This window comes from Enhydra lutris, unplaced genomic scaffold (genome assembly GCF_002288905.1).
Source record: "Enhydra lutris kenyoni isolate GAN:26980312 unplaced genomic scaffold, ASM228890v2 scaffoldscaffold11, whole genome shotgun sequence".
NCBI lineage: Eukaryota > Metazoa > Chordata > Mammalia > Carnivora > Mustelidae > Enhydra > Enhydra lutris.
Window position 1 is genome coordinate 36,548,522 of NW_019154095.1, and position 26,697 is coordinate 36,575,218.

A 26,697-nucleotide genomic window follows, 5' to 3' on the forward strand; every position below is an offset into this window, starting at 1 on the left:
GCACAGTTTGCATGCCATCCCTCATTCCCAGTTGTTTAAGCCCCCAGAAATACTATGGCTATTCCAAGTATTCTTCCTTAACTTTGCCAGTCTTGCTGGAGCTTTCTTCATATTTTGATAACCACTATGTCTTCTAGTTTTTTTCCAGGGTTTAACTTAATAGAACATTTTAGTAGTATGTTATTTTATTAATTTCAGTGACTATTTTTATGAAGACAAGTGATCCAGATTACCATATGTTGTTAGAAGATCCAATATTTTACCTATTAATTTTGCATAAGTTCACTCAAGTGAAAGACTGAGTGTGTCATGGGGAGCAAGGACTGAAAGGACATTCTTGCAGAGGCCATCCAAAATATAACAAAAAGATGGATAAAAAGTTCCTTTGGAAAACTAATGAAGAAATAAGAAAGAAAAACCAGGTAATTAAACTCTCTTACATACATTGTTTACTCAAGGTTGAGGTGATTATATTCCAGAGTCAATATTTTCTTACCTATAGCATAAGATATCAATAAATTGATTAAGGCAACTCTGAAAACAAGACTCTCTAAGGATCAAGCTTGGGTTGCCATCCTAAGGGAATACCTGATGATGCCAGGATAGATGGTTCTATGCTAGATATTCCAAACTTAGTTGAAATTCAAAGTCTTTTATAAAATTAATTAAGAAGGTAATACATAACAGAAATGAATATTTATTTATAAGATGAAATAATTTTATTTCTAGCTGGTTAAAATACTGTTTTCAATGGTTCCAAGTGTATATTACTTATAGAATACACAAGATGAAAGACCAAAAGATATATATCCCAGACCTTCTAAAACTGTTTATAAAGGGATATTTATTGAGTCTGGGGCAGTAGAAATTTTTGGATTGTGGAGATGCATTGAGCATGCACATTACTCAGATCCCCTCAATATCATTACCTGTGAGGCCTTTCATTGATTTCTTTCTTTTTTTCTCTGCAGAGAATTATGATAGGTCAATTAAGTCACTTTCTCTTTCAGTGTGTATGATCCATCACTTCCCTGAACAATATTACAAACAAGGTGTGTATAGATAAAAAACCTTCATAAAATAGACCAGTAATATAGCCTTCAAAAAAAACCCATTACTACTTTGAAGCTGAAATTTTCATTTGTGATGTTACATTTAAGGATTTAAATGAGGAATCTCCACACTGTTCTCCAAAGTGGCTGCACCAACTTGCATTCCCACCAACAGTGGAAGGGGGTTTCTTACTTTCAATGAGTCAACAGTTTGGTCACCAGAAGAGAAGAATGACAAATGTAAGAATAGCAACATCTAAACACTGTAAATACTTATGAGGAAAACAATTCTAGAATAGCCACAATTCTGACTTTCTGCAATATGCTAGCAATAATCTATTGGAAAATAAAATTATAAAAATAGTGCATACTTAAGAATGAATATCACTAAGCATTATAGAACTCTGAATGTATTTCACTGGTCAATGAGCAGTAAAATTTAAGATAATAAATTATTTGCATAGTCATATTTACCCTTCATATTCTGCATTCTCTCTGTTGCATGATTTTCTCATTTCATTTCGTTTCATGATCATAATGGTGAATATTATGATAAAGGGCAGAACAATGTAGAAACTCAGAATAAGCCAGTTGTTCTGCTGTGCACTGGAGTCTTCTTTAATAAAAATTATATCTAGAAATGAAATATAGTGGATATTCACTTCACCAAATATCCACCATAGTGGATATTCACTTCACCAAATATTTAAATAAACATATTTTTACTTTAATCTTTTAATATAAATATTTGTATAAATAATTGAAATTTTAATACATTGCCAACTCTTAAAGAGGAAAACAAAAGGACATTTAAACTCATAGCCCCTAACAACAATGATACTTTTATCACATTTCATATTTATCCTTTAAGGATATTAGTTTAATTATTATGGTAACTGTATAAATGTTTTGAGTACTGCTTTCTATATTCAGCATATTTATGACATCAATGTTTTTAAAAAGTAACACATTAATAGGATTTAAGTTAAAAAATTTAGAAAGGAATATTCTATGAAAACCCTCTTCCCTCATCCTTGACTAGTCAGTTTCTCTTCTTGGAGAAAATCATCTTTAAAGGACTCATGTTTTATGCATCTAGATAAAATCTGTTAACATACAGTGTAGATAAATGGATAAAGAAGATGTACACCTTGGGAAAAATTGGATGGCTATGTGTAGAATGAAACTCGACCATTCTCTTACACCATACACAAAGATAAACTTGAAATGGATAAAAGACTTCAACTCGAGGCAGGAATCTATCAAAATGCTAGAGAACATAGGCAGTAACCTCTTTGACCTCAGCCACAGCAACTTCTTTAAAGATATGTCTTCAAAGGCAAAGGAAGCAAAAGGTAAAATGAACTTTGTGGACTTCATCAAGATCAAAAGCTTCTGCACAGCAAAGGAAACAGTCAACAAAACAAAGAGGCAACCCACGGAATGGGAGAAGATATTCACAAATGACACTACAGACAAAGGGCTGATATCCAAGATCTATAAAGAACTCTTCAAACTCAACACACACAAAACAGATAATTGCATCAAAATATGGGCAGAAGACATGAACAGACACTTCTCCAAAGAAGACATATACAAATGGCTAACAGACACATGAAAATATGTTCATCATCATTAGCCATCAGGGAGATTCAAATCAAAACCACATTGAGATACCACCTTATACCAGTTAGAATGGAAAAAATTAACAGGACAGGAAACAACACGTGTTGGAGAGGATGTGGAGAAAGGGGAACCCTCTTACACTGTTGGGGAGAATGCAAGTTGGTGCAGCCACTTTGGAAAACAGTATGGAGATTCCATAAGAAATTAAAAATAGAGTTACCCTATGACCCATCAGGCAATTGCACTACTGGGTATTTACCCCAAAGATACAGATGTAGTGAAAAGAAGGGCTGCTTGTACCTCAATGTTCATAGCAGCAATGGTCACAGTCACCCAAATGTGGAAAGAGCCAAGACTCCCTTCAACAGACGAATGGATAAAGAAGATATGGTCCATATTTACAATGGAGTATTATGTCTCCATCAAAAAGGATGAATAGCCAACTTTTGTATCAATATGGGTGGGACTGGAAGAGATTATGCTGAGTGAAATAAGTCAAGCAGAGAAATCCAATTATCATATGGTTTCACCTACTTGTGGAGCATAAGGAATAACATGGGAGACATCGGGAGATGGAGAAGAGAAATGAGGAGGGGGAGATAAAGCATGAGAGACTGTGGACTCTGAGAAACAAACTGAGTTTTGGAGAGGAGGGGGTAGGTGAACCTGGTGGTGAGTATTAAGAAGGGCATGTATTGCATGGAGCACTGGGTTTGGTGCATAAACAGTGAATTTTGGAACACCGTAAAAAACAATTAAATTAAATTAAAAAATATATATATAGAAAAAAAATGATGTGCACCTGAACCTAATATTACACTGCATGTTAACTAACTGGAACTCAAATAAAAAACTTGATAAATTAAAAAAAAAAGATGTCATATTTGTGTATATATATATATATATATATATATATATATATTTGCAATGGAGTATTATTCAGCCATAAAAAAATGGAATCTTGCCATTTGCAATGACATGGATGGAACTAGAACAATGCTAAATGAAATAAGTCAGTCAAAGAAAGACAAACATCTGTAATTTCTTATACTTAGAAATTAAAGTGTTACATGATTCAGAAATGTATACAATATATAAATATATTAGCAATGAATTAGCAAAAATTATTCAGATCTCAAAACAGATCCTGCCAGAAGCCAAGAGAATCCTCAGGACATTTTTAATCATCATTTCTTTCCAAAGTTTATAAATATCTTGATTTCTTCTATTATTATTATAATAATAATTCACTTTAGTGAATTTATTCAATTTAGTGAATTTTTGCTGAAGTATAACATGTAAACAGAAATGGATGTATGTCATAATTACACAGCTTAAAGAATTTTCTAAATTAAACACATTCATGTAACCAACACCAAATCCAGGAAGCATAATATTACCAGTATCTCAGAACTCCCAACCTGACTCCTTCCAGTCATTATTCTTCCTAAAGATAATTACTACTTTGGTCTCTAAGAGCATGAATCAATTTTTTACAGATTTTAAACCTTATGTAAATAGAATTATATTGTATACACTTTTTTCCTTTTTTTGGTCATTATTACCTAACTTGGGAATTCACTCACTTTGTTGTTTATAGTTGCAAAATGTTCATTCACACCATTGTATGCTATATCTTTGCATAGAAATACCAACCATTAATGTATTCTATTCCTTATGAATATTTGTGTAACTTGCATTTATGAGTATAATGAATAGTGCTTTATGAGTATTCTACTACATGTCTTTTAGTCAACATATGTACACTACACATACTTCTTAATAGATATATGCCCTTTGAGTAGCAATGCTTATTCATAGCATATGCTTATTTTAAACATTAGAAAATTTTCCAATGATTTTCCTAAATGAACAATTATATTCCCATTAGCAGTGGATGGGAGTCTTGGATATTTCATATATATGATATTTCTTTTTTTATCATAGTTATTCTTTATATACAATAAAATGCAAATATTTCAACTGTACATATGGATAAGATTTGATAAATATATACCCCAATTAGGCAAACATTTAAAGATTGTTTTGTTTGACATTTGTGGCTTTCCTCCATTTAGCGTAAAATTCTTAAAATTTTTTATTTGGTAAGTAATAAAATAGTTTTAGCTAGTATCTGAGATTGGACAACAAAATAGTGTGAATATCCTCATTTATTTAAATATTGTTACTTTAACATCTTGGAGGTATTTCTGATGTATAATAAATACATATATTTAAAATTTATGATTGATAGGTTTTGTTATATGTATACATCCATAAAATCACCTCAATCAAAAAAATGAATATATCCATTATCCACAAAACTTTCCTCTTGCTCCTTTATAATCTCACTATGCTACCACTCCCCCACATAGGCAGCCTGCATTCTCTCACTATAAATTAGTTTACATGTTTTTACAATTTAATATAACATTAGACAGTATTCTTTTTAATCTTTCCTTTTCACATAGGGTAATGTTGAAATTCATCCACATTGGTACATGTAACTATATAGCTCATTTTTTTTGTTGTTGTTCAATAGTAAGCTATTATTTAAATATACAGTATTTTGTTTATTAATCACTGTTGATTTATATTGCGGTTATTTCCAAATTTTATCTACTACAAATAAAACTGTTATAAACATTTATATACAAAGATTTGTACTTGCATAAGCATTCTATTTCTTGGGTAAATCATGAAATGAGTGGATTATATGGTAAGTGAATGCTTACCTTCTTAAGAAGCTGTGAAATTGCAATTTTACATTACAATGACAGTATATGGGACACTATCTTCACACCATGGTTAGTTTTTAAAATTTAACCAATTTTTATAGAGATTTAATGGTATTAATTTTGAATATAATTTGTATTTTCCCAATGAAAAATTAAGTTGGACATTTTTACATGTGCTTATTTGTCATCTCTCCTTTGATGAAATTTCAATTCAAATATTTTGTCCATTTTTTGTAGGGTTGTCTGCTTTTTATTGTTTCAAGGTTCTTTATGTATCCTTAATATAATTTTTTGTATATTCTAAATACAAATACTTCAACAGTGCACCTGAAGATAACCCCTCCAGCTGTGCGTCTCTATGCCTCTTAGCCAAAGGCCCATTACTGCCTCCACTGAAGTATGCACACCTGGAGATAGATTGTGAAACCATGAGAGCAAACAAACCCAGAGCCGCTGCAGCTTCCCATGACCCATAGCTGGCACTGGCCCTTGCTTCTTACCCTGGCCCTGATCACACGTGTGTCTCCAACTGATCTCTGCCATTACATAGGCACTTGCAGCTGGGCTCTACAGTTAAATGTGTGCACACCATTTGGTCTAGCCACCAACACTGCTTAAACTTGCTGCTAACTGTTGGTCCTGGAAGTGCCACTTAGGATCCAAACAACACTTGCAGCAACTATAGACCCCATAAGGTGTTTCCCAAGGATGATACAAGCATTGATAAGGTAGACCCCAGTAACCTGAGCCAAAAAGACATTACACTCCCTGGACCCTGTGTCACTGGGTGCCACAGGACTTAGTACTCTGCATCACTAGACCCAGAATCACAGCTTGATCAAGTGTGCTCCATTCACAGGTGAAAGCTTCCCTTTTTCAAAACTGGTCCATAAAGTCTGGAAGAGGTGACCACATCTTCAAATGTATAGACATCCATGCAAGGCTACTGAGATCCTGAAGAATCAGGAAATATCTCCAGCAAAATAATATAGGAAATCTCCAATAACTGTCCCAAAGAAATGGTGATCAAATAATTGCTCAACAAAGAATTCAAAGTAACTGCTCTACAGACACTCAGAAAGCTACAGGAGAATATAGATAAACAATTTAATCATACCAGGAATAAAAATGAGAAGCTCAACAAAGAGAAGAAAAAAAAAGGAAAAAAAAAACAAAACAAAACTAGAACTCTCATAGCTGAAGTATATAATGACTGAGTAAAGATTCAATAGAGAACTTCAACAGCAAACCTGAATAAGCTGAAGAGAGAGTGATCTAGAAGAAAGATCAGTTGAAATTATTTAATCAGAAGTGCAAAACAAAAAAACAAAAAAAACAAAAAAAAAAAGGAAGAAGAATCAAGAAAGCCTGTGGAAATTATGGAACACCATGAAAAGATATAATGTACACACTGGATTCCTGGAAGAAGAAGAGGGGGAGAAAGGAATGGGAAGCTTATTTAAGAGAGAATGATGGAGAAATTCCCAAGACTGGGGAGAGATTTGGACATGAAAGTTCATAAAGCAAATATTTCAATAAAGCAAAATTTCAACAAATCAGCAAAGAAGAAGTCAAACTCTCACTCCTTGCAGATGATATGATACTTTATGTGGAAAACCCAAAAGATTCCACCCCAAAACTGCTAGAACTCATAAAGGAATTCAGTAAAGGGTCAGGATATAAAATCAATGCACAGAAACCAGTTGCATTTCTATACACCAACAGCAAGACAGAAGAAAGAGAAATTAAGGAGTTGATTCCATTTACAATGCACCCAAAACAAAGGCAAAGAATCTGTACTCAGAAAACTTTAAAGTACTCATGAAAGAAATTGAGGAAGACACAAAGAAATGGAAAAATGTTCCATGCTCGTGGATTGGAAGAACAAATATTGTGAGAGTGTCTATGCTACCTAGAACAATCTACATATTTAATGGAATCCCTATCAAAATACCATTAATGTTTTTCAAAGAAATTGAACAAATTATCCTAAAATTTATAAGGAACCAGAAAAGACCCCAAATAGCTAAAGGAATGTTGAAAAAGAAAACCAAAGTTGGTGGCATCACAATTCCAGACTTCAAGCTCTGTTACAAAGCTATAATCATCCAGACAGTATGGTACTGGCACAAAAACAGACCCAAAGATCAATGGAACAGACTAGAGAGCCCAGAAATGGACCCTCAACCCTCAACTCTATGGTCAACTAATCTTCGACAAAACAGGAAAGAATGTCCAGTGGAAAAAAGACAGTCTCTTCAACAAACAGTGTTGGGAAAATTGGAAAGCCACATGCAGAAGAATGAAACTGGACCATTTCCTTAAACCACACACAAAAATAGACTCAAAATGGATGAAAGACCTTGAAGTGAGACAGGAATCCATTAAAATCCTTGAGGAGAACACATGCAGCTACCTCTTTGACTTCAGCCACAGCAACTTCTCCTTAGAAACATCTCCAAAGGCAAGAATGAACTATTGGGACTTCATCAAGATCAAAAGCTTTTGCACAGCAAAGGAAACAATCAAAAAAACTGAAAGACAACTAAAAGAATGGGAGGATATATTTGCAAATGCCATATTAGATAAAAGGGTTAGTATCCAAAATCTATAAAGAAGTTATCAAACTCAACACCGAAAGAACAAATAATCTAATGAAGAAATGCACAGAAGACAGGAACAGACATTTTGGCAAAGAAGATATCCGAATGGACAACAGACACAAGAAAATGTGTTTAATGTCACTTGGCATCAAGGAAATACAAATCCAAACCACAGAGAGATACCACCCCACACCAGTCAGAATGGCTAAAATTTACCAGTCAGGAAATGACAGGTGTGGGTGAGTATGTGGAGAAGGGGAAACCCTCCTACACTGTTCTTGGGAATGCAAACTGGTGTAGCCACTCTGGAAAACAGTACGGGAGTTCCTCAAAAAGTTGAAAATAAAGCCCTATGACATAGCAATCATACTGCTGGGTATTTACACTAAAGATACAAATGCAGTGATCCGAAGGGGCATGTACACCCCAATGTTTATAGCAGCTATGTCCACAATAGCCAAACTATGGAAACAGCCTAGATGTCCATCAACTGATAAATGGATAAGGATATTATACACACACACACACACACATACACACACACACACACACACACATATACATGTGATGGAATACTATTCAACCATTAAAAAGGAAATCTTGCCATTTGCAACAATGTGGATGAAACTAGAGGATATTATGTTGAGCGAAATACATCAGAGAAGGACAATTATCATATGATCTCCTTGGTATAAGGAATTTGAGGAACAAGACAGAGGATCGTAGGGGAGGGAAGGGAAAAACAAAACAAGATGAAACCAGAGCGGCAGACAAACCATAAAAACTCTTAATCTCAGGAAACAAACCGAGGGTTGCTGGAGGGGAAGAGGGTGGGAGGGATGGAGTGGCGGGGTGATGGACATTGGGGAGGGCATGTGCTATGGTGAATGCTCTGAATTGTGTAAAACTGATGAATCACAGACCTGTACTCTGAAACAAATAATACATTCTATGTTAATAAAAAATGTTACTCAGGTGATCATGAAAGATTTGACTCAGCATTATAGTTCTTTAAGTATTTCATAAATGAGCATATATTTTGTTTTAAAAGTTTAATTTCTACTCACCAGATTTCTGAACATTTCCATCATCAATACTCCCCCCTGGTGATCCAAACTGGAATTCACAATGTGGAGGCCTATAGCCAGGAAAGCAATGACAATTACCCAAATTATTACATATCTGAAACAAACAAACAAAAAAGTCATATAATTACTATAAATTATATTAATTTTTATATCTTATGTATATATTCAAAAGAATAAAATCACTATTTTTCTGTTTAATACTGTATGAGAAATGCTAGAAAAAGTAGTGAAAGTTTTGACAACATAATAGTCAATGACAAAATTACTACCTACATGATCCTGCATGATAGTATATTTATGACCTCTCTATATTGACAGTTTTTGATAAGTACCTTGCCTTGCCCTAATCATTTTTAATAAATGGATACAATAGGATACAATAGGATAGGATACAAATAGGATACAATAGGATACAAATAGGATACAATAAATTATGGCCATTTTATTCAGAGAAAGGTACATTTTGTGAAGTTTGAATTTCTCAAAAATATCTCATTTAGTTATTTTGTAAACATTTGTTATCACCACTTCTTCTACACCTACACTTTAATTTCTATACAAAATATTATAATAAAATTATCATTGATTGACCTGGCCACTTCAATTTTTCATCTTAATCCCCTTTTCCAAATTTTACTTTAGTGACCAATCATTTGTATTTCATTTTTAACTAAACGCATTTTCCAAAATAAAATAAAATAGATGCAAAAATTATTTAAAATGAACAATAAAATAAAAATTTATAATAAACTTGCAATTCTAGAGGTTAACATCTATGGAGTTTACATGTTATTGTGCTTTTACATTTAATAGTTTAGTATTAATTTTCATTTTAAAGTAAAACAAGTAAATAAAATTTTAAAATTCAAACAATTAAAATGCATAAAACTAGGAGTTCTCACTAAGTTCTACTCTCCACCACTAAAAATTTTCCTTCCTATTGCTGTATCATTGTCTATTTCCCCTTTCAGTTTTGTTAACATTTCTTTTATATATTCAGATGTTTAAAATTCAGGCATGTGTCTATTACAATCTTTATATCCTCTTGATGAATTGACTCTTTAATCATTATATAGTGACCTTCTTGTCTTTTTTGACAATTTTTGCTTAAAGTGTATTTTCTCTGATATAAATATAGCCACATTACTGTCTTTTGGTTACGATTTGCATGGAAAATCTCTTCCATTCATCCACATTCAGCCTATGTGCATTCTTTTTTTTTTAAATTGTATTTATTTACTTGACAGAGAGTATCACAAGTAGGCAGAGAGGCAGGTAGAGAGAGAGAGGAGGAAGCAGACTCCCTGCTGAGCAGAGAGCCTGATGAGGGGCTTGATCCCAGGACTCTGGGATCATGACCTGAGACAAAAGCAGAGGCTTTAACCCCTGAGCCACCCAGGCACCCCAAGCCTACATGTGTTCTTAAAAGTAAAGAAAATCACTGTAGGCAGTATATAATTTCCTGGTTTTTTTTTTTTTTTTTAAAGATTTTACCTATTTATTTGACAGACAGAGATCACAAGTAGGCAGAGAGGCAGGCAGAAAGAGAGAGGAAGGGAAGCAGGCACCCTGGTGAGCAGAGAGCCTGATGCAGGGCCGGATCCCAGGACCCTGAGATCATGCCCTGAGACGAAAGCAGAGGCTTTAACCCATTGAGACACCCAGGCGCCCTATAATTTCCTGTTGTTTTTAAACAAAAATTTAATTAATTTATATTTAAAGTAATTATGGATTAGAAAGGATTTACTATTGCCTTTGTGTTCATTATATTCTGGTGGTTTCTTTGTTCTGTTTTTCTTCTCTTGCTGTCCTCCTTTATGATTTAATTTTTTAAAAAATACGTTAAATGCTTTGATTACTTTCTCTTTCTCTTTAGGGTGTTTACTACAGGTGTTTTTATTTGTGGTTATTATGAAGCTTACATAAAATATTTTATAGATAGAACAGTCTACTTTAAGCTGATAACAACCTAACTTTGACTTATACAAATATTCTACACTTTAATTTCAGCTTCTCCCACATTTTGTGTAATTGATGCTAAAATTTCCATCATAGTATATGGTGTATTCATTAACATATTTTTGTATCTAGTTAATTTTAATATTTTTCTTTTAAAGATTTTTTTTTTTTGAGAGAGAGAGTGAGAGCATGAGCAGAGAGAAGGGGCAGAGAGACAGGGAAAGCAAGCTACCTGCTGATCCCAGGACCCTGAGATCATGACCTGAGCCAAAGGCAGACACTAAATGGAGCCACCCAGGTGCCCTAATTTTAAACTTGTGTCTCTTAACTTTTACATCAGAGTTTACATGCTAACATTACAATATAAGAATATTCTGAATTTGAATTTATTTTATTTTTTACTGTGACTTTTAATGCTTTTACATGTTTTCATGTTGTTAGTGTCTATTTTTAAACTTGAAGAACTTTCTTTTCCATTTCAGAAGAGAGAATATATGAAGAAATAATAACTGAAAACTTCCCAAATTCAATGAATAACATGAAAACAAACATCTGGAAACTCATAAACTTCAAGTAAGATGAACTTAAAATGGCTCACACTGGTACATATTATAACGAAATTTTAAAAGCCAAAAGCAGAGAGAGAATTTAGTACCAGCAAGAGAAGTAACTTGTCACATACAAGAGATCCTAAGTAAGATTATCCATAGCTTTCTTGTGAGAAACTTGGGAAGCCAGCAGGCAGATGGCTGTTATATTCAAAGTTATATTCAAAGTGCTAATAGAAAAAGAAGAAAGAAAGAGAGAGAGAGAGAGAAGGATGGACAGACAGACAAAAACAAAACCAAAAATGCCTATATTTGGCAAAAGAGTTCTTCAAATGTAAGGGAGAAATTAATGCCCAAATAAACAAGAATTAAGAGAATTAACTATTACTATAATAGTCCTGCAAGAAATGGTCAAAGGAGTCTGGCAGGGTGATTTGAAAGGGCAGTATATTATAACTTTATTTAACTCTAAGTTTAAATGAAAAAATGAAGATTTCAATAAAGGTAAATACATGTGGATTTCCAAAAACTAAAATTATTGTAACAACTGTAACTCTACTTTTTATTTTCTACATGACAAGAAACTAATAGATTAAAGAACAATTATTACTCTAAAAGCTAATATTATTGTAATCTTTATAACTTCACATTTTGTTTTTACGTAACTTAAGAGAGCAATATCTGATGTTAAGTTGCAAGGACCATAACTCTGTATAATATTCTAGTAAGCAAGGAATGCTGTCCCTTGAAAAAAATAAATGGACCATTTCTGTAGGGTTACAAGCCATACTAAAAGAGAAAAAGCACAATTTGAAGAAATAGAACAAGGTGAAGGTCAGATTGATAGAGCAGATATGTTGGAGTTAACAGATTAGAGGTCTAAACAACCATGGCTAATGTACTAGGGGAAAGTAGACAATATAAAAGAACAGATAGGTAATACAAGCAGAGAGATAGAAAATTCCAAAACTGAAATGTAAAGAGCAAAAAATAGTAAAAAAGACATCACAGAATATCTAAGAAGTGTGGGATAATTAAAAAAGATATAACATGCATATCATGGGAATACCAGAAGGAGAATAAAGAAAGGGACAGAAAAATATTTGAAGCAGAATTTCCCAAATTTAATGATAGACACAAAACCTTATATACAGGAACTTCAGAGAATACCAAGCAAGGTAAATATTTCAAAACTACATGTAGAAATAGCATATTCAAACTGCGAAGAATAAAAAAAAATGAAGAGGAAAAACTTGAAAGAAGGTAGGGAAAAAAAAACCAAACCCTTATCTATAGAAGAGCATGGAAGGCAATTACGTTGGACTTCTCTTCAGAAATCGTGAAAGCAAGAAAAAAACGGAGTGAGATATTTAAAATGGTGAAAAAAATAAATCCCCACCTTAAATGTGTATCCATTAAAATTATTTTCAAAAGAGAAGAAAAAAAATAAAAACTTTCTCAAACAAACGTTCAGAAAATTTTCACGAGTATACCTGCTTTCCAAGAAAAGCTACAGAAAGGACTGATATAGATTAGAAACTCAGACATACAAAAAGAAAAAAAAAGTAAAAGAGAAGGAATAAAGGATGGTAAAATAATATCTTTTCTTTTTCTTATTCTTAATTGACTTAAGAAATAACAATTTGATCAAAATAATGGCAACATTGCATTTGGTGATTATAGTTTATAGGTAAGAGAAATTAATTACAGAAATGTAAGGCATAAGAGGGAGGTACTGGGAATACTTTGTTACAAGTATTTATATTACTTATAAAATTTTCTTTTTTTTCCATTGCTGGCTTTATTTTTTTTTAATTTAAATTTATTTTTTTCAGTGTTCCAAGATTCATCATTTATGCACCACATCCAGTGCTCCATGCAATACATGTCCTCCTTAATACCCACCACCAGGCTCTCCTAACCCCCCATGCCCCTCCCCTCCCAAACCTTCAGTTTATTTCTCATAATCCACAGTCTTTCATGGTTTGTCTCTCCCTCCGATTTCCCCCAACTCACTTTCCCTTTCCTTCTCCTAATGTCCTCCATGTTATTCCTTATGCTCTACAAGTAAGTGAAACCATATGATAACTGACTGTCTCTGCTTGACTTGTTTCACTCAGCATAATCTACTCCAGTCCTGTCCATGTTGATACAAAAGTTGGGTATTCAACCTTTCTGATAAAAATTTCTAAATATAGTTGATTTACTGAGAGAAAAGTAAAAATTGAATTCTCTAATATGCTGAATTCAAAACAGAAAAGACAGAAAAAGAGTGGAAGACAAAAGAAAAACCAGGGCAACAAATAGAAAACTGTAACACAGAAGTACATATTAATCTAATTACCTCAATATTTACTTTGAAAACCAATAGTCTAAATACACCATTATTAAAAGAGATTTTTCAGAGTGGGTAAACAAGAATGTTGTCTACCAAAAACCCACTTTTAATATAAAGTCACAGCTAGACTAAAAGAGAATGGAGAAAAGATTTACTACAGTAACACTAATCAAAAGAAAGAAAATTTTCAGAGCTAAAAAGGGCATTACAAAATGAAAAAAAAAATATAACAATCCTTAATGTGTATGCAACTAAGAATAAGTTGTCAAGTTCATGAGGCAAAACCTGATAGAACTGTAAGGAGTAAAAGATATATTCATTATTTTAGTTGGAGACTTTAATACATCTCTATCTATAATTGACATCCTGCAGGCAGAAAATCAGTAAGTATATAATTGGCTGGACCAGTATCTAACTGACATTTAGAGAATAGTCTACCCAAACAAGAAAATATACATTATTCTTGAGCTCGCAGAGACAATTCACCAAGATAAACTGAATGCTTGGCTATAAAACCCACCTAAAATTTTTAAAAGAATAGCTATCATACAAAGTATCCTTCATGCCAAGAAGGAATGATGGAATTAAACTAGAAACCAATATGAGAAATATTACTGGAAACCCCAAAATATGTTGTGACTAAGCAACACCTTCTAAATAATATATTAGTCAAAGAAGTTTCAAAAGAAATTTAAAAAAGCTAAATCAAAATGTAAATACAACTTATGAATATCTAGTGGGACACAGTGAAACCACAGCTTAGTGGGAAATTTATAGCATTTAATGCATGCATTAGAAAAGATCTAAAATCAATAATCTATTCTGTGCTTTGGAAACGAGAAAAAAGGAGAGAAAAGTAAATCTAATAAAGATTATTGTGGAAATGATTGAAAATTAAAAATTAATAGAGGAAATTAAAATCAAAGCTCACTCATTAAAAAAATAAATGAATTGATTAGTCTCTAACCAGGTAAATTCAAGAAAAAAGAGAAAAAATCCGAATTATTGATATCATAAAGTACCACCATTATTGATCCATGGACATTGAAAAGATAAGGTAGGGGGAGGAGTTAAGGTGGTGGAGAAGTAGGGGACCCTAATTTTGTCTGATCTCTGGAATGCAGCTAGATAGTTATCAAATCATTCTGAACATCAGCAAAATCAAGATATGAGAAAATAATTGCTGCAATTCTACAGGTAGAAAATTGATAATTTTGGGGAAGGTAGGGATTGTGGAGATGTGAATCTGGGGCAATATATTGGAAGATAAAGGTCAGAGGGGAGGGAACTTGCATAAAAAGGCAGCAGAGTGCAAAAAAGGAATCTTTAGAAGTCTGCTAGAGTTGGGGATGGCCCTGGCTTGAAGGTGCTCAGGTGGTGAAGTGGAACAGAATCCCAGGTGGGACAGTGTAATCTCAGGATCCCTGGGGTCACAAAAAGAGTGAGGGTGTCTGAGTGTGGCAGAGTTCCCAAACATCAGAGAGGGGGAGCTGGCTGAAAACAGTGAGTCTAGGCACTGGCTTCCTACTTGGTGTTGCCATAAACCTCCTCTGCTGCAAGTTCCCATGACCACTCTCTGGGCAGGGGACCAGCAAAAAGCAGAAGTCTGACAAGACCCCCCTCCATCCCCCAGGAGGAACAGCACGAGTTCACACCACAGAAGCCTGTGAAGTTTGGAGACTTGAAAAGTGGTAGCATGCCTGACATAAAAATGCTTAGTCACAGGCTGAGTGAACACAGAGTTCTGGTGGAAACCAGGGATATAAGAGTGATTGACTCCTTTTCTGTGAGGGCTCACTAAAAAGTGGGGAACATGAACTTTCATCTCCAGGGCTAGAGATTGGAGTGCCACCATTTTCATCTCCCCATTGATGCTGAAAGCCTTCAGAGAGCAAAACAGTGCCACATAGGACGATCTGGAGCCATTACAAGTAGCCTGGGCCCTGACAATTCCACCAGGGTAAAGCACCTGAGAATCAATCTAATAGGTCCCTGCTACCAAGGACCAGCAGGAACATCCAGCTAACACTAAGTTTACTGATCATACAGAATTGCAAATGTCAGCTCTTGGAGAAAAGAGTATACAGCATTCATGGTTTTTTGTTTTGCTTCGTTTTGTTTTTCATGATTCTTTAGTCTTTCAGGGTTTTTTTTAGCTATTTTAAAAAAATTTTTTCAATTCTATTTTTATTTCTTAATCCTTATTTATATATATAATGGTTTCTTTTTATTGTATTTTATTTTATTTTTGTATATATATAAAATCCTATTTTAGGATCTAGTTTCTTTTAACAGACCAAAATACATCCAGGATCTAGTTTATTGTTTTGTTCTGTTTTAATACTTTTTCAGTTTTTCTCTCATTTTGTATTATTTATTTTTTCTTCAGGTTTATTTTGCCTGTATTTTTCTGGTTTGTTACTATTTTTATCTTACTTCTCTCTTTTATCTTTTATCTTCTGGACAGAATGATAAGACAGACAAATTCACCCCAAAAGAAAGAACAGGAGGCAGTACTCACTGCCAGGGGTTTAATCAATATGGATATAAGCAAGATATAAGAACTAGAATTTAAAATACACTTATAAAGATACCAGCTGTTCTTGAAAAAAGCATAGAGGACAGTAGAGAATCCCTTATTATAGACATAAAAGAAGTAAAATTAATCAGTCCAAAATTAAGAATGCTATTACTGAGATGTAGTCAATGATGGAGGCTCTACTGCTAAGATAAACAAGACAGAAGAGAAAGCCAGTGATATAGATGACAAAATGATGGACAATAAGGAAGCTACAAATAGAGAGAAAAACAACTACTGGGTCATGAAGGGAGACTTCAAGAAATCAACAATACCATAACACAAAATAGTATTCAAATAATAGGGGTCTTAGAAGAGGAAGAGAGAGACAGAAGGGCAGAAGGTTTATTTGAACAAATTATAGCTGAGAATTTCATTATTCTGGGGAAGGAAACGGGCATTCATATCTAGGAGTCACAGAAAACACCCCTTCAGAATCATTAAAAATAGGTCAACACACTGACACATAATAGTGAAACTTGCAAATATCAGAAATAAAGAGAAAATCCCAAAAGCACACAGGACGATAGGTCCTTAACCCACAAGAAACACAAGACTGGCAGCAGACATGTACACAGAGACCTGGCAGGCCAAAAAGGACTAGAATAATATATTCAATATGCTAAATGGGAAAAAAATATGCAACCAAGAATACTTTATTCAGCAAGGCTGTCATTCAGAATAGAAAGAGAGATAGAATATCCAGGACAAACAAAAACTAAAGGAATCTGCAAACACTAAACCAACCCAGTAAGAAATATTAAAGGGAATACTTTGAGCAAAGAGAGAGCCCCAAAGTAACAAAGGCCAGAAAGAAACAGAGACAATCTAAAGAAACAGCATCTTTACAAGTAATACAATACCACTGAATTCATATATTTCAATAATTACTCTGAATGTAAATGGTCCAAGTGTTCCAATCAAAAGACATGGGGTATCAGATTGGATTTAAAAAAAAAAAAAGAGAGAGAGAGAGACCAATCTATATTCTGTCTACAAGAGATTCATTGAAGATCCAAAGACACCTCCAGATTGAAAGTGAAGGGGTAGAGAACCATTTATCATTCTAATGGACATCAAAAGAATGCTGAAGTGGGAATCCTTACATCAGACAGACTAGATTTTAAACCAAAGACTATAATAAGAGATGAAGAGGGACACTTTATCATAATTAAAATGTCTATCCAACAAGAAGATCTAACAATTATAAATATTTATGTCTCTAGCTTGGGAGCAACCAATCATATAAAGCAATTAATAACAAAATTAAGGAAACACATTGATAACAACATTATAGTAGAAGACTTTGAAGTGCCTGGGTGGCTCAGTGGGTTAAGCCTCTGCCTTTAGGTCAGGTCATGATGTCTGGGTCCTGGGATCGAGCCCTGCATCAGGCTCTCTGCTCAGCAGGGAGCCTGCTTCCCCCTCTCTTTCTGCCTGCCTCTCTGCCTACTTGTGATCTCTCTGTCAAATAAATAAATAAAAATCTTTAAAAAAATAGTAGAGGAATTGAACACCTGACTCACAGCCATGGACAGATCATCTAAGCAAAAGATCAACAAGACTCTGAATGACACACTGGGTCAGATAGACGTAACAGATATTTTTGAGCATTTCATCCTAAAGCAACAGAATGCACATTGAACATTCTCCAGAATGGATCACATACTGGGTCACATATCAGCCCTCAATTGGTATCAAAAGATAGAGATTATTCCATGCATATTTTAGGGCCACATTGCTTTAAAATTTGAACTCAGTCAAAGAGAAAATTTGGAAGGAACACAAATGCATGTAGGTTACAGAGCATCCTACTAAAGAATGAATGGGTCAACCACTAAATTAAGGAATAATGTTTTAAAAAGCACATGGAAACAAATGAAAAGAAAATATAAATGTTCAAAACCATTGGGATGCAGTGAAGACGATACTAAGAGGGAAGTATATAAGGGAAGTATATAAGAGGGAAGCAATATAAGCCTTTCTCAAGAAACAAGAAAGGTCTCAAGTACACAACCTAATCCTACACCTAAAGGAGCTAGAGAAAGTACTGAAAATAAAGCCTAAACCCAGCAGGAAAAGAGAATTAATAAATATTGAGCAGAAATCAATAAAATAGAAACCAAAAAAACAATAGAACAGATCAATGAAACTAGGAGCTAGTACTTTAAAAGAATTAATAAGCTACATAAACCTCTGGTCAGAATTATCAAAAAGAAAAGAGAAAGGACTCAAATAAATAAAATCATAAGCAAAAGAGAGATCACAAGCAACACCAAAGAAATAAAAACAATTATAAGAGAATATTATGACAATTATATCTGGAAAGAATGGATACATCCCTAAAAACCTATAAACTACCTAAACTAAAACAGTAAGAAATAATAAACCTGAACAGATGCATGACCAGCATAGAAAGTTGAAGCAAAAAGCTCCCCAACCACATCCAGGACCAAATGGCCCCCAGTAGAATTCTACCAAATATTTAAAGATTTAATACTTATTCTTCTGAAGCTATTTCAAAAAAAAAAAAAAAAAAATGGAAGGAAAACTTCCAAACTCATTCTATGACACCAGCATTTTCTTGATCTTAAAACCAAAGACTCCACCAAAAAGGAAAATTGCAGACCAATATCCCTGATGAATATGGATACAAAAATTCTCACCAAGATTCCAGCTAATAGGATTCCACAATACATTAAAAGGATTGTTCACCATAACCAAGTGGGATTTCTTCCAGGGCTGCAAGAGTGGTTCAACATCCATAAATCAATCAATGTGATACACCACATTAATAAAAGAAAGGACAAAAACCATATGATCCTCTCATTTGTTGCAGAAAATGCATTTGATGAAATACAGAATCCTTTCTTGATAAGAACTCTCTGCCATGTAGGGATAGAGGGAACATACCTCAATATCATAAAAGCCATATATGAAAAATCCACAGTGAATATTATCTTCAACAGAGAAAAACGGAGCTTTTCCCCTAAGGTCAGAAACATAACTGGGATCTTCAATCTCAGCACTGCTCTTCAACATAGTGCTGAAAGTTCTAGCTTCAACAATCAGAGAACAAAAAGAAATAGAAGGCATCCAAATTGACAAAGTCATGTCAAAATTTCACTCTTTGCAGACAACATTATATTCTATATAGGAAACCCAAAAGCCCTACCCAAAATTTTTAGAACTCATACAGGAATTCAGCAAAGTGGCAGGATATAAAATCAATGGCACAGAAGTCAGCTGCACTAACAATGAGACGGAAGAAAAGAAATTAAGGAGTTAATCCCATTTACAATTGTACCCCAAACCGTAAGATATCTAGAAATAAACCTAACCAAAGAGATAAAGGTCCTATACCCTAAAAACTATAGAGCTTTTATGAAAGAAATTGAGGAAAATACAAAGAAATTGAAACACGTTCTATGCTAGTGAATTGGAAGACTAAATATTGCTCAAATGTCAATGCTACCCAATGCAATCTATACATCCAAAGCAATCCCTATCAAAATACCATCAACATGTTTTCACAGAGCTGGAACAAACAATTCTAAAATTTGTATGGAATCAAAAAAGACCCCGAATAGCCAGAAACATGTTGGAAAAAAAAAAAAAAAGAAAACAAAGCTGGTGAGATGAAAATTTTGGACTTCAAACTACATTACGAAGCTGTAATCAACAAGACAGCTGGCGTAAAACCAACACATAGAGCAATGGAAGAGAATAGAGAACTCAGAAATGGACCCTCATCTCTATGAACAACTAATCTTTGACAAAGCAGGAAAGAATAAGTAATAGAAAACAGGACTGTCCCTTCAACAAATGGAGTTGGGAAAATTGGACAGCCACATGTAGAAGAATGAAATTGGACCATTTCCTTACACTATACACAAAAATAAATTCAAAATGGATGAAAGCTCTAAATGTGAGACAGGAATCCATCAAAATCCATCAAAACACAAGCAGCAACCTCTTTGAGCTTGGCCACAGCAACTGGATGCTAGATGTGTCTCAAAGGAAGAGAAACAAAAGCAAAAATGAACTATTTGTACCTCATTAAGACAAAAAAAAAAAAAAAAAGCTTTTGCACATCAAAGGAAACAGTTGACAAAACTAGAAGACAATCTACAGAATGGGAGAAGATATTTGTAAATGTCTTATCAGATAAAAGGCTAATATCCAAAATCTATAAAGAACTTCTCAAACTCAGCACCCAAAGAACAAAATAATCGGGTCAAGAAATGGGCAGAAGACATGAACAGATATTTCTCCAAGGAAGACATACAAATGGCCAAGAGACACATGAAAAATGCTCAGCAGCACTCAGCATCTGGGAAATACAAATCAAAACCACAAAGACATACCACCTCACACCAGTCAGAATGGCTAAAATTAACAAGTCACAAACGACAGATTTTGGCAAGGATACAGAGAAAGGGAAATTCTCTACACTACAGTGGGAATGCAAACTGGTATAACCATTCTAGAAGATAGTATAGAGGCTCCTCAAAAGTTAAAAATAGAGCTACCCTGCAACCCAGAAATAATTGCATTACTAGATATTTATCCCAAAGATACAAATGTATTGATCTGAAGGGGCATTTACATCCCAATGTTTGTAGCAGCAATGTCCACAATAGCCAAAATAAGGAAAGAGGCCAGATGGATTAAGAAGATGTGTGTATGTGTGTGTGTGTGTGTGTGTGTGTGTGTGTGTGTGTATTTTGAATATTACTCAGCCATCAGAAAGAAAAAATGAAAACTTACCATTTGCCAATGATGTGGATGGAACTAGTGTTTTATGCTAGGGAAAACAAGTCAGTCAGAGAAAGTCAAATACCATATGATTTCACTCATGTGTGGAATTTAAGAAAACAGATGAACATAGGGGAAGGGAAGGAAAAATAAAATAAGATGAAATTAAAGAGTGAGACAAACCATACGAGACTCTTAACTATTGGAATCAAACTGAGGGTTACTGGAGGGAAGGTAGGTGAGAGTATGTGTAACAGGGTGATGGTCATTAAGGAGATACTTGGTGTCATGAACACTTAGTGTTATATGCAACTGATGAATCACTAAATTCTACCTCTGAAACTAATAATACACTATATGTTAATTAAATTGATTTTAAATAAAAATACAAAATGATAGTAAAGTAATATCCTAAAAATTCTATGTGTATAAATTGATAACATAGGTGAAATGAACCAATTCATTGAAAGACACAATTTATAAAAGGTCACACAGGAAGAAGTAGTTTGTATAGGTCTGTATCTATTAAATAAATTAAATCTATATCTAATAATCTTCCAAAACAGCACATAACTCAGATGTGTTCTCTGGTAAATTTGATCAAACATTTAAGAAAGGGATTATGTCAATTCTTTACAACCTCTCTCAGAAAATAGAGGCAGAAAGATCACTTCTAAATTCACTGTGAGGTCAGCATTTTCCCAATACCAAACCAGAAAAGCCATTACAAGAAAGAACTATAAACAATATCACTTATAGGAGCATAAATCCTCAATAATATTAGTAAATCAAATTAATTAACATATAAGAGAATGTTTCAGAATAAAATGGCTTTATTCCTGATATACAAGTTGAGATTATCATTTGAAGATCAATTGCTGTAATCTAGCACATCAATAGGCTAAAGAAGAAAAGTCATACGATTGCATCAATAGATTCAGAAAAAAGGACTTGACCAACACACCACATTTATGATTAAAAATTCTCATCAATCCAGGCATAGAGGGGGAAGTTCCTCAATATGAGGAACATCTACAAAAAAATGTACAACTAACATCATAATAATAAGAAGTGGAAAACATACAGATAACCAATAAGTGCATAAAAAGATGCTCAGCATCACCGATCATCAAGGAAATGCAATTCAAAACCACAATTATATACTACTCCACACATGGTAGAATGACTATTATCAAAAAGATACGAAATAATTAGGGGTGCCTGGGTGGCTCAGAGGGTTAAAGCCTCTGCCTTCGGCTCTGGTCATGATCCCAGAGTCTTGGGATCTAGCCCCGCATCGGGGTCTCTGCTCAACAGGGAGCCTGCTTCCTCCTCTATCTCTCTCTCTGCTTGCCTCTCTGCCTGCTTGTGATCTCTGTCTGTCAAATAAATAAATAAATAAATAATCTTTAAAAAAAGATATGAAATAACAAGTGTTGGTCAGGATGAGAAGAAAAGGGAACCATTGTGCACTGTTGGTGGGGATGTAAACTGGTGCAGCCACTGTGTAAAACAGCATGTCTTTTCCTAAAAAAAATTTAAAAATAGAACTACCATACAATCCAGTACTTCCAATTCTGGGTATCCATCCAAAAAAACCAAATTACTAACTTAAAAAGATATTTACTGTAACATTTTTTGTAATGGTCAAGATACAGAAACAATGTAAGTGTTATCTAGAATAAATGGATAAAAAAAGCTGTGGCATGTATACACACACACACACACACACACACACACACAAAATGGAATATTATTCAGCTATTAGAAACAATGAAATCTTGTCACTAGTGGCAACATGGATGGATCTTGAGGGCATTATGCTAACTAAAATAAGTAAGACAGAGAAAGTTGAATATCATCTGATCCCTTCTATAGATAGAATTTTTTAAAAACAAGCATGTAAGTACAGAGAACAGATTAGTAGGTGCCAAAGGTGAAGGGTGGGGAAGGAATGATGGGTGAAACGGGTGAAGGTCTTCAAAGATAAAAGCTTCCAGTCATAAAATAAATAAATAATAAGGATGTAATATAAGTATGGTGAATATAGTTAATGATATGTTATTGAATATTCAAAAGTTGCCAAGAGAGTAGTAGATCTTAAAGTTCCTCAGCACAAGAAAAAACAGTTATAACTATGTATAATGATGGATGTTAACTAGAATTGTTGTGGTGATCACTTTGCAACGCATAGAAATATTAAAGCATTATATTGTACATCTTGAACAAATGTATATTTGTCAATTATACTTCAATAAAAAAAGAAAAAGGTAGAGAACAATTGGAGCTAAGAATACATAAGAGAATCAGGGGAAACCTAGGGAAAAAATAGAAAGTAAATGAAAGTAAAAAAATAGACAAGTTGAGGGAGAAAAGAAAAAATTGGAAAGGAGAGAGTAAGCCATGGGGTTTGGAGACAAAGGTAAGTTATTTTGTGAGCTTTCACTTGGGTGTTGGTCATGGAAGGTCACAGGTGGAGAGGATGGAGGAATGTAAGATGTGTGCCCTGGGTTGATGAATACATCCCCTTTGTTGTTTTCAGGAAGTAAATGTCTTTATTATTTTTTTAATTTAGACATGTTTATTTGAATATGACTCTTTGTAAAGTTTGAAACTATTTTTAAATCTACAGATAAAAAATTGCTCTACCTTATTTAGAATTTCACAAATTAATATGGTCTACTACATTGAAAGAATATAAGAAAAATCGTGAGAAGCTAGAAGCTTTCCTGCTAAGATCAGGAGCAAGGCCATGATGTTTACTCTTAATATTTTTTCTCTTTTCAACATTATACCAGGAGTTCTAGCTAATGCAATAAGAACAGGAAATAAAAGATATAAGATTCAGAAAGAAAGAAATAAAATATTTTGTTCTCAGATGACATGATTGTGTAAATAATCCCAAACAACCAACAAAAGAGTTATAAGAACCAGTAAGTGATTATGTAAAGTAGCCTAATGAAAAGCTAATATATAAGTTAATTGCTTATTTATATATAACAATAAACAATTGAATTTGAAATTAAAAACAGTATCATTTACATTAACACCAAAAAATAATAATTGGTTATAAATTTAAAAGACCTGTATTAGGAAAACTGCAAAAGTCTAATGTAACAAACTCAAAGATCTATATAAATGGAAAGATAGTCCATGTATAAGGATATGAAGATTCAATACTGTCAAGATGTTAGTTCTTCCCCCCCTTGATCTATTCAATATGATCTCAGCCAAAATTCAATTTGGTTATTTTGTGGATCTGACAAACTGATTTGGCAAACTTATGTTTATTATAGAAAGGCAAAAGACACAGAATAACCAACATAATACTGAAGAACAAAGAAGGCTCTCTTTAACTACCTGATATGTATATTTATTTTAAAGCTAAAATAATCAAAACAGTGTGGTGTTGGCAAAGGAATAAACAGACTGATAGCATGAAATAGAGAAACCATAATTAAATCCACATAAGTATAGTCAACTGGTCTTTGATAATGGAGAAAGGCAGAGAGTTTAATGGAGAATCATACTTTAAAAAATGGTGATGGAAATTTACATGCAAAAAATTAGTACTTATGCCTTTCATAAAAATTAGCTCAAAATGGATCATAGAACTAACTGTAAAATACAAAACTATAAAACTTGTAGAAGATAACACTGGAGAAAATCTTGGTGACCTTGGGTTTGGAGATAACTTTTTTTTTCTTTTGAATTTTTTTTTTTTTATAAACATATATTTTTATCCCCAGGGGTACAGGTCTGTGAATCGCCAGGTTTACACACTTCACAGCACTCACCATAGCACATACCCTCCCCAATGTCCATAACACCACCCCCCCAGCCCCCCTCCCCCCATCAACCCTCAGTTTGTTTTGTGAGATTAAGAGTCACTTATGGTTTGTCTCCCTCCCAATCCCATCTTGTTTCATTTACTCTTCTCCTACCCCCTTAACCCCCCATGTTGCATCTCCTCTCCCTCATATCAGGGAGATCATATGATAGTTGTCTTTCTCCGATTGACTTATTTCACTAAGCAAGATACCCTCTAGTTCTATCCACGTTGTCGCAAATGGCAAGATTTCATTTCTTTTAATGGCTGCATAGTATTCCATTGTGTATATATACCACTTCTTCTTTATCCATTCGTCTGTTGATGGACATCTAGGTTCTTTCCATACTTTGGCTATTGTAGACATTGCTGCTATAAACATTCGGGTGCACGTGCCCCTTCGGATCACTACATTTGTATCTTTAGGGTAAATACCCAGCAGTGCAATTGCTGGGTCATAGGGTAGTTCTATTTTCAACATTTTGAGGAACCTCCATGCTGTTTTCCAGAGTGGTTGCACCAGCTTGCATTCCCACCAACAGTGTAGGAGGGTTCCCCTTTCTCCGCATCCTCGCCAGCATCTGTCATTTCCTGACTTGCTAATTTTAGCCATTCTGACTGGTGTGAGGTGATATCTCATTGTGGTTTTGATTTGTATTTCCCTGATGCCGAGTGATGCGGAGCACTTTTTCATGTGTCTGTTGGCCATCTGGATGTCTCCTTTGCAGAAATGTCTACTCATGTCCTCTGCCCATTTCTTGATTGGATTATTTGTTCTTTGGGTGTTGAGTTTGCTAAGTTCTTTATAGATTTTGGACACTAGCCCTTTATCTGATATGTCATTTGCAAATATCTTCTCCCATTCTGTCAGTTGTCTTTTGGTTTTGTTAACTGTTTCCTTTGCTGTGCAAAAGCTTTTGATCTTGATGAAATCCCAATAGTTCATTTTTGCCCTTGCTTCCCTTGCCTTTGGCGATGTTCCTAGGAAGATGTTGCTGTGGCTGAGGTCGAAGAGGTTGCTGCCTGTGTTCTCCTCAAGGATTTTGATGGATTCCTTTCTCACATTGAGGTCCTTCATCCATTTTGAGTCTATTTTCGTGTGTGGTGTAAGGAAATGATCCAATTTCATTTTTCTGCATGTGGCTGTCCAATTTTCCCAACACCATTTATTGAAGAGGCTGTCTTTTTTCCATTGGACATTCTTTCCTGCTTTGTCGAAGATTAGTTGGCCATAGAGTTGAGGGTCTATTTCTGGGCTCTCTATTCTGTTCCATTGATCTATGTGTCTGTTTTTGTGCCAGTACCATGCTGTCTTGACGATGACAGCTTTGTAATAGAGCTTGAAGTCCGGAATTGTGATGCCACCGACTTTGGCTTTCTTTTTCAATATTCCTTTGGCTATTTGAGGTCTTTTCTGGTTCCATATAAATTTTAGGATTATTTGTTCCATTTCTTTGAAAAAAATGGATGGTACTTTGATAGGAATCGCATTAAATGTGTAGATTGCTTTAGGTAGCATAGACATTTTCACAATATTTATTCTTCCAATCCAGGAGCATGGAAAAATGTTCCATGCTCCT

The 26,697-nt window shown here is 34.1% G+C and overlaps 1 protein-coding gene across 1 annotated transcript in view; it reads right to left on the reverse strand.

Moving 5' to 3' along the window:
* Positions 1–1,522: 1,522 nt before the first annotated feature.
* The window catches only part of LOC111144480 (disintegrin and metalloproteinase domain-containing protein 18-like), a 150,709-nt gene continuing 125,534 nt past the window's right edge, over positions 1,523–26,697 (reverse strand). The window contains exons 19-20 of the mRNA XM_022498782.1: positions 9,087–9,201; positions 1,523–1,686 (exon numbers count right to left, since the gene is read on the reverse strand). Coding sequence (XP_022354490.1) covers positions 1,523–1,686; positions 9,087–9,201 — 279 coding nt within the window. The remainder of the gene's footprint in view (positions 1,687–9,086; positions 9,202–26,697) is intronic.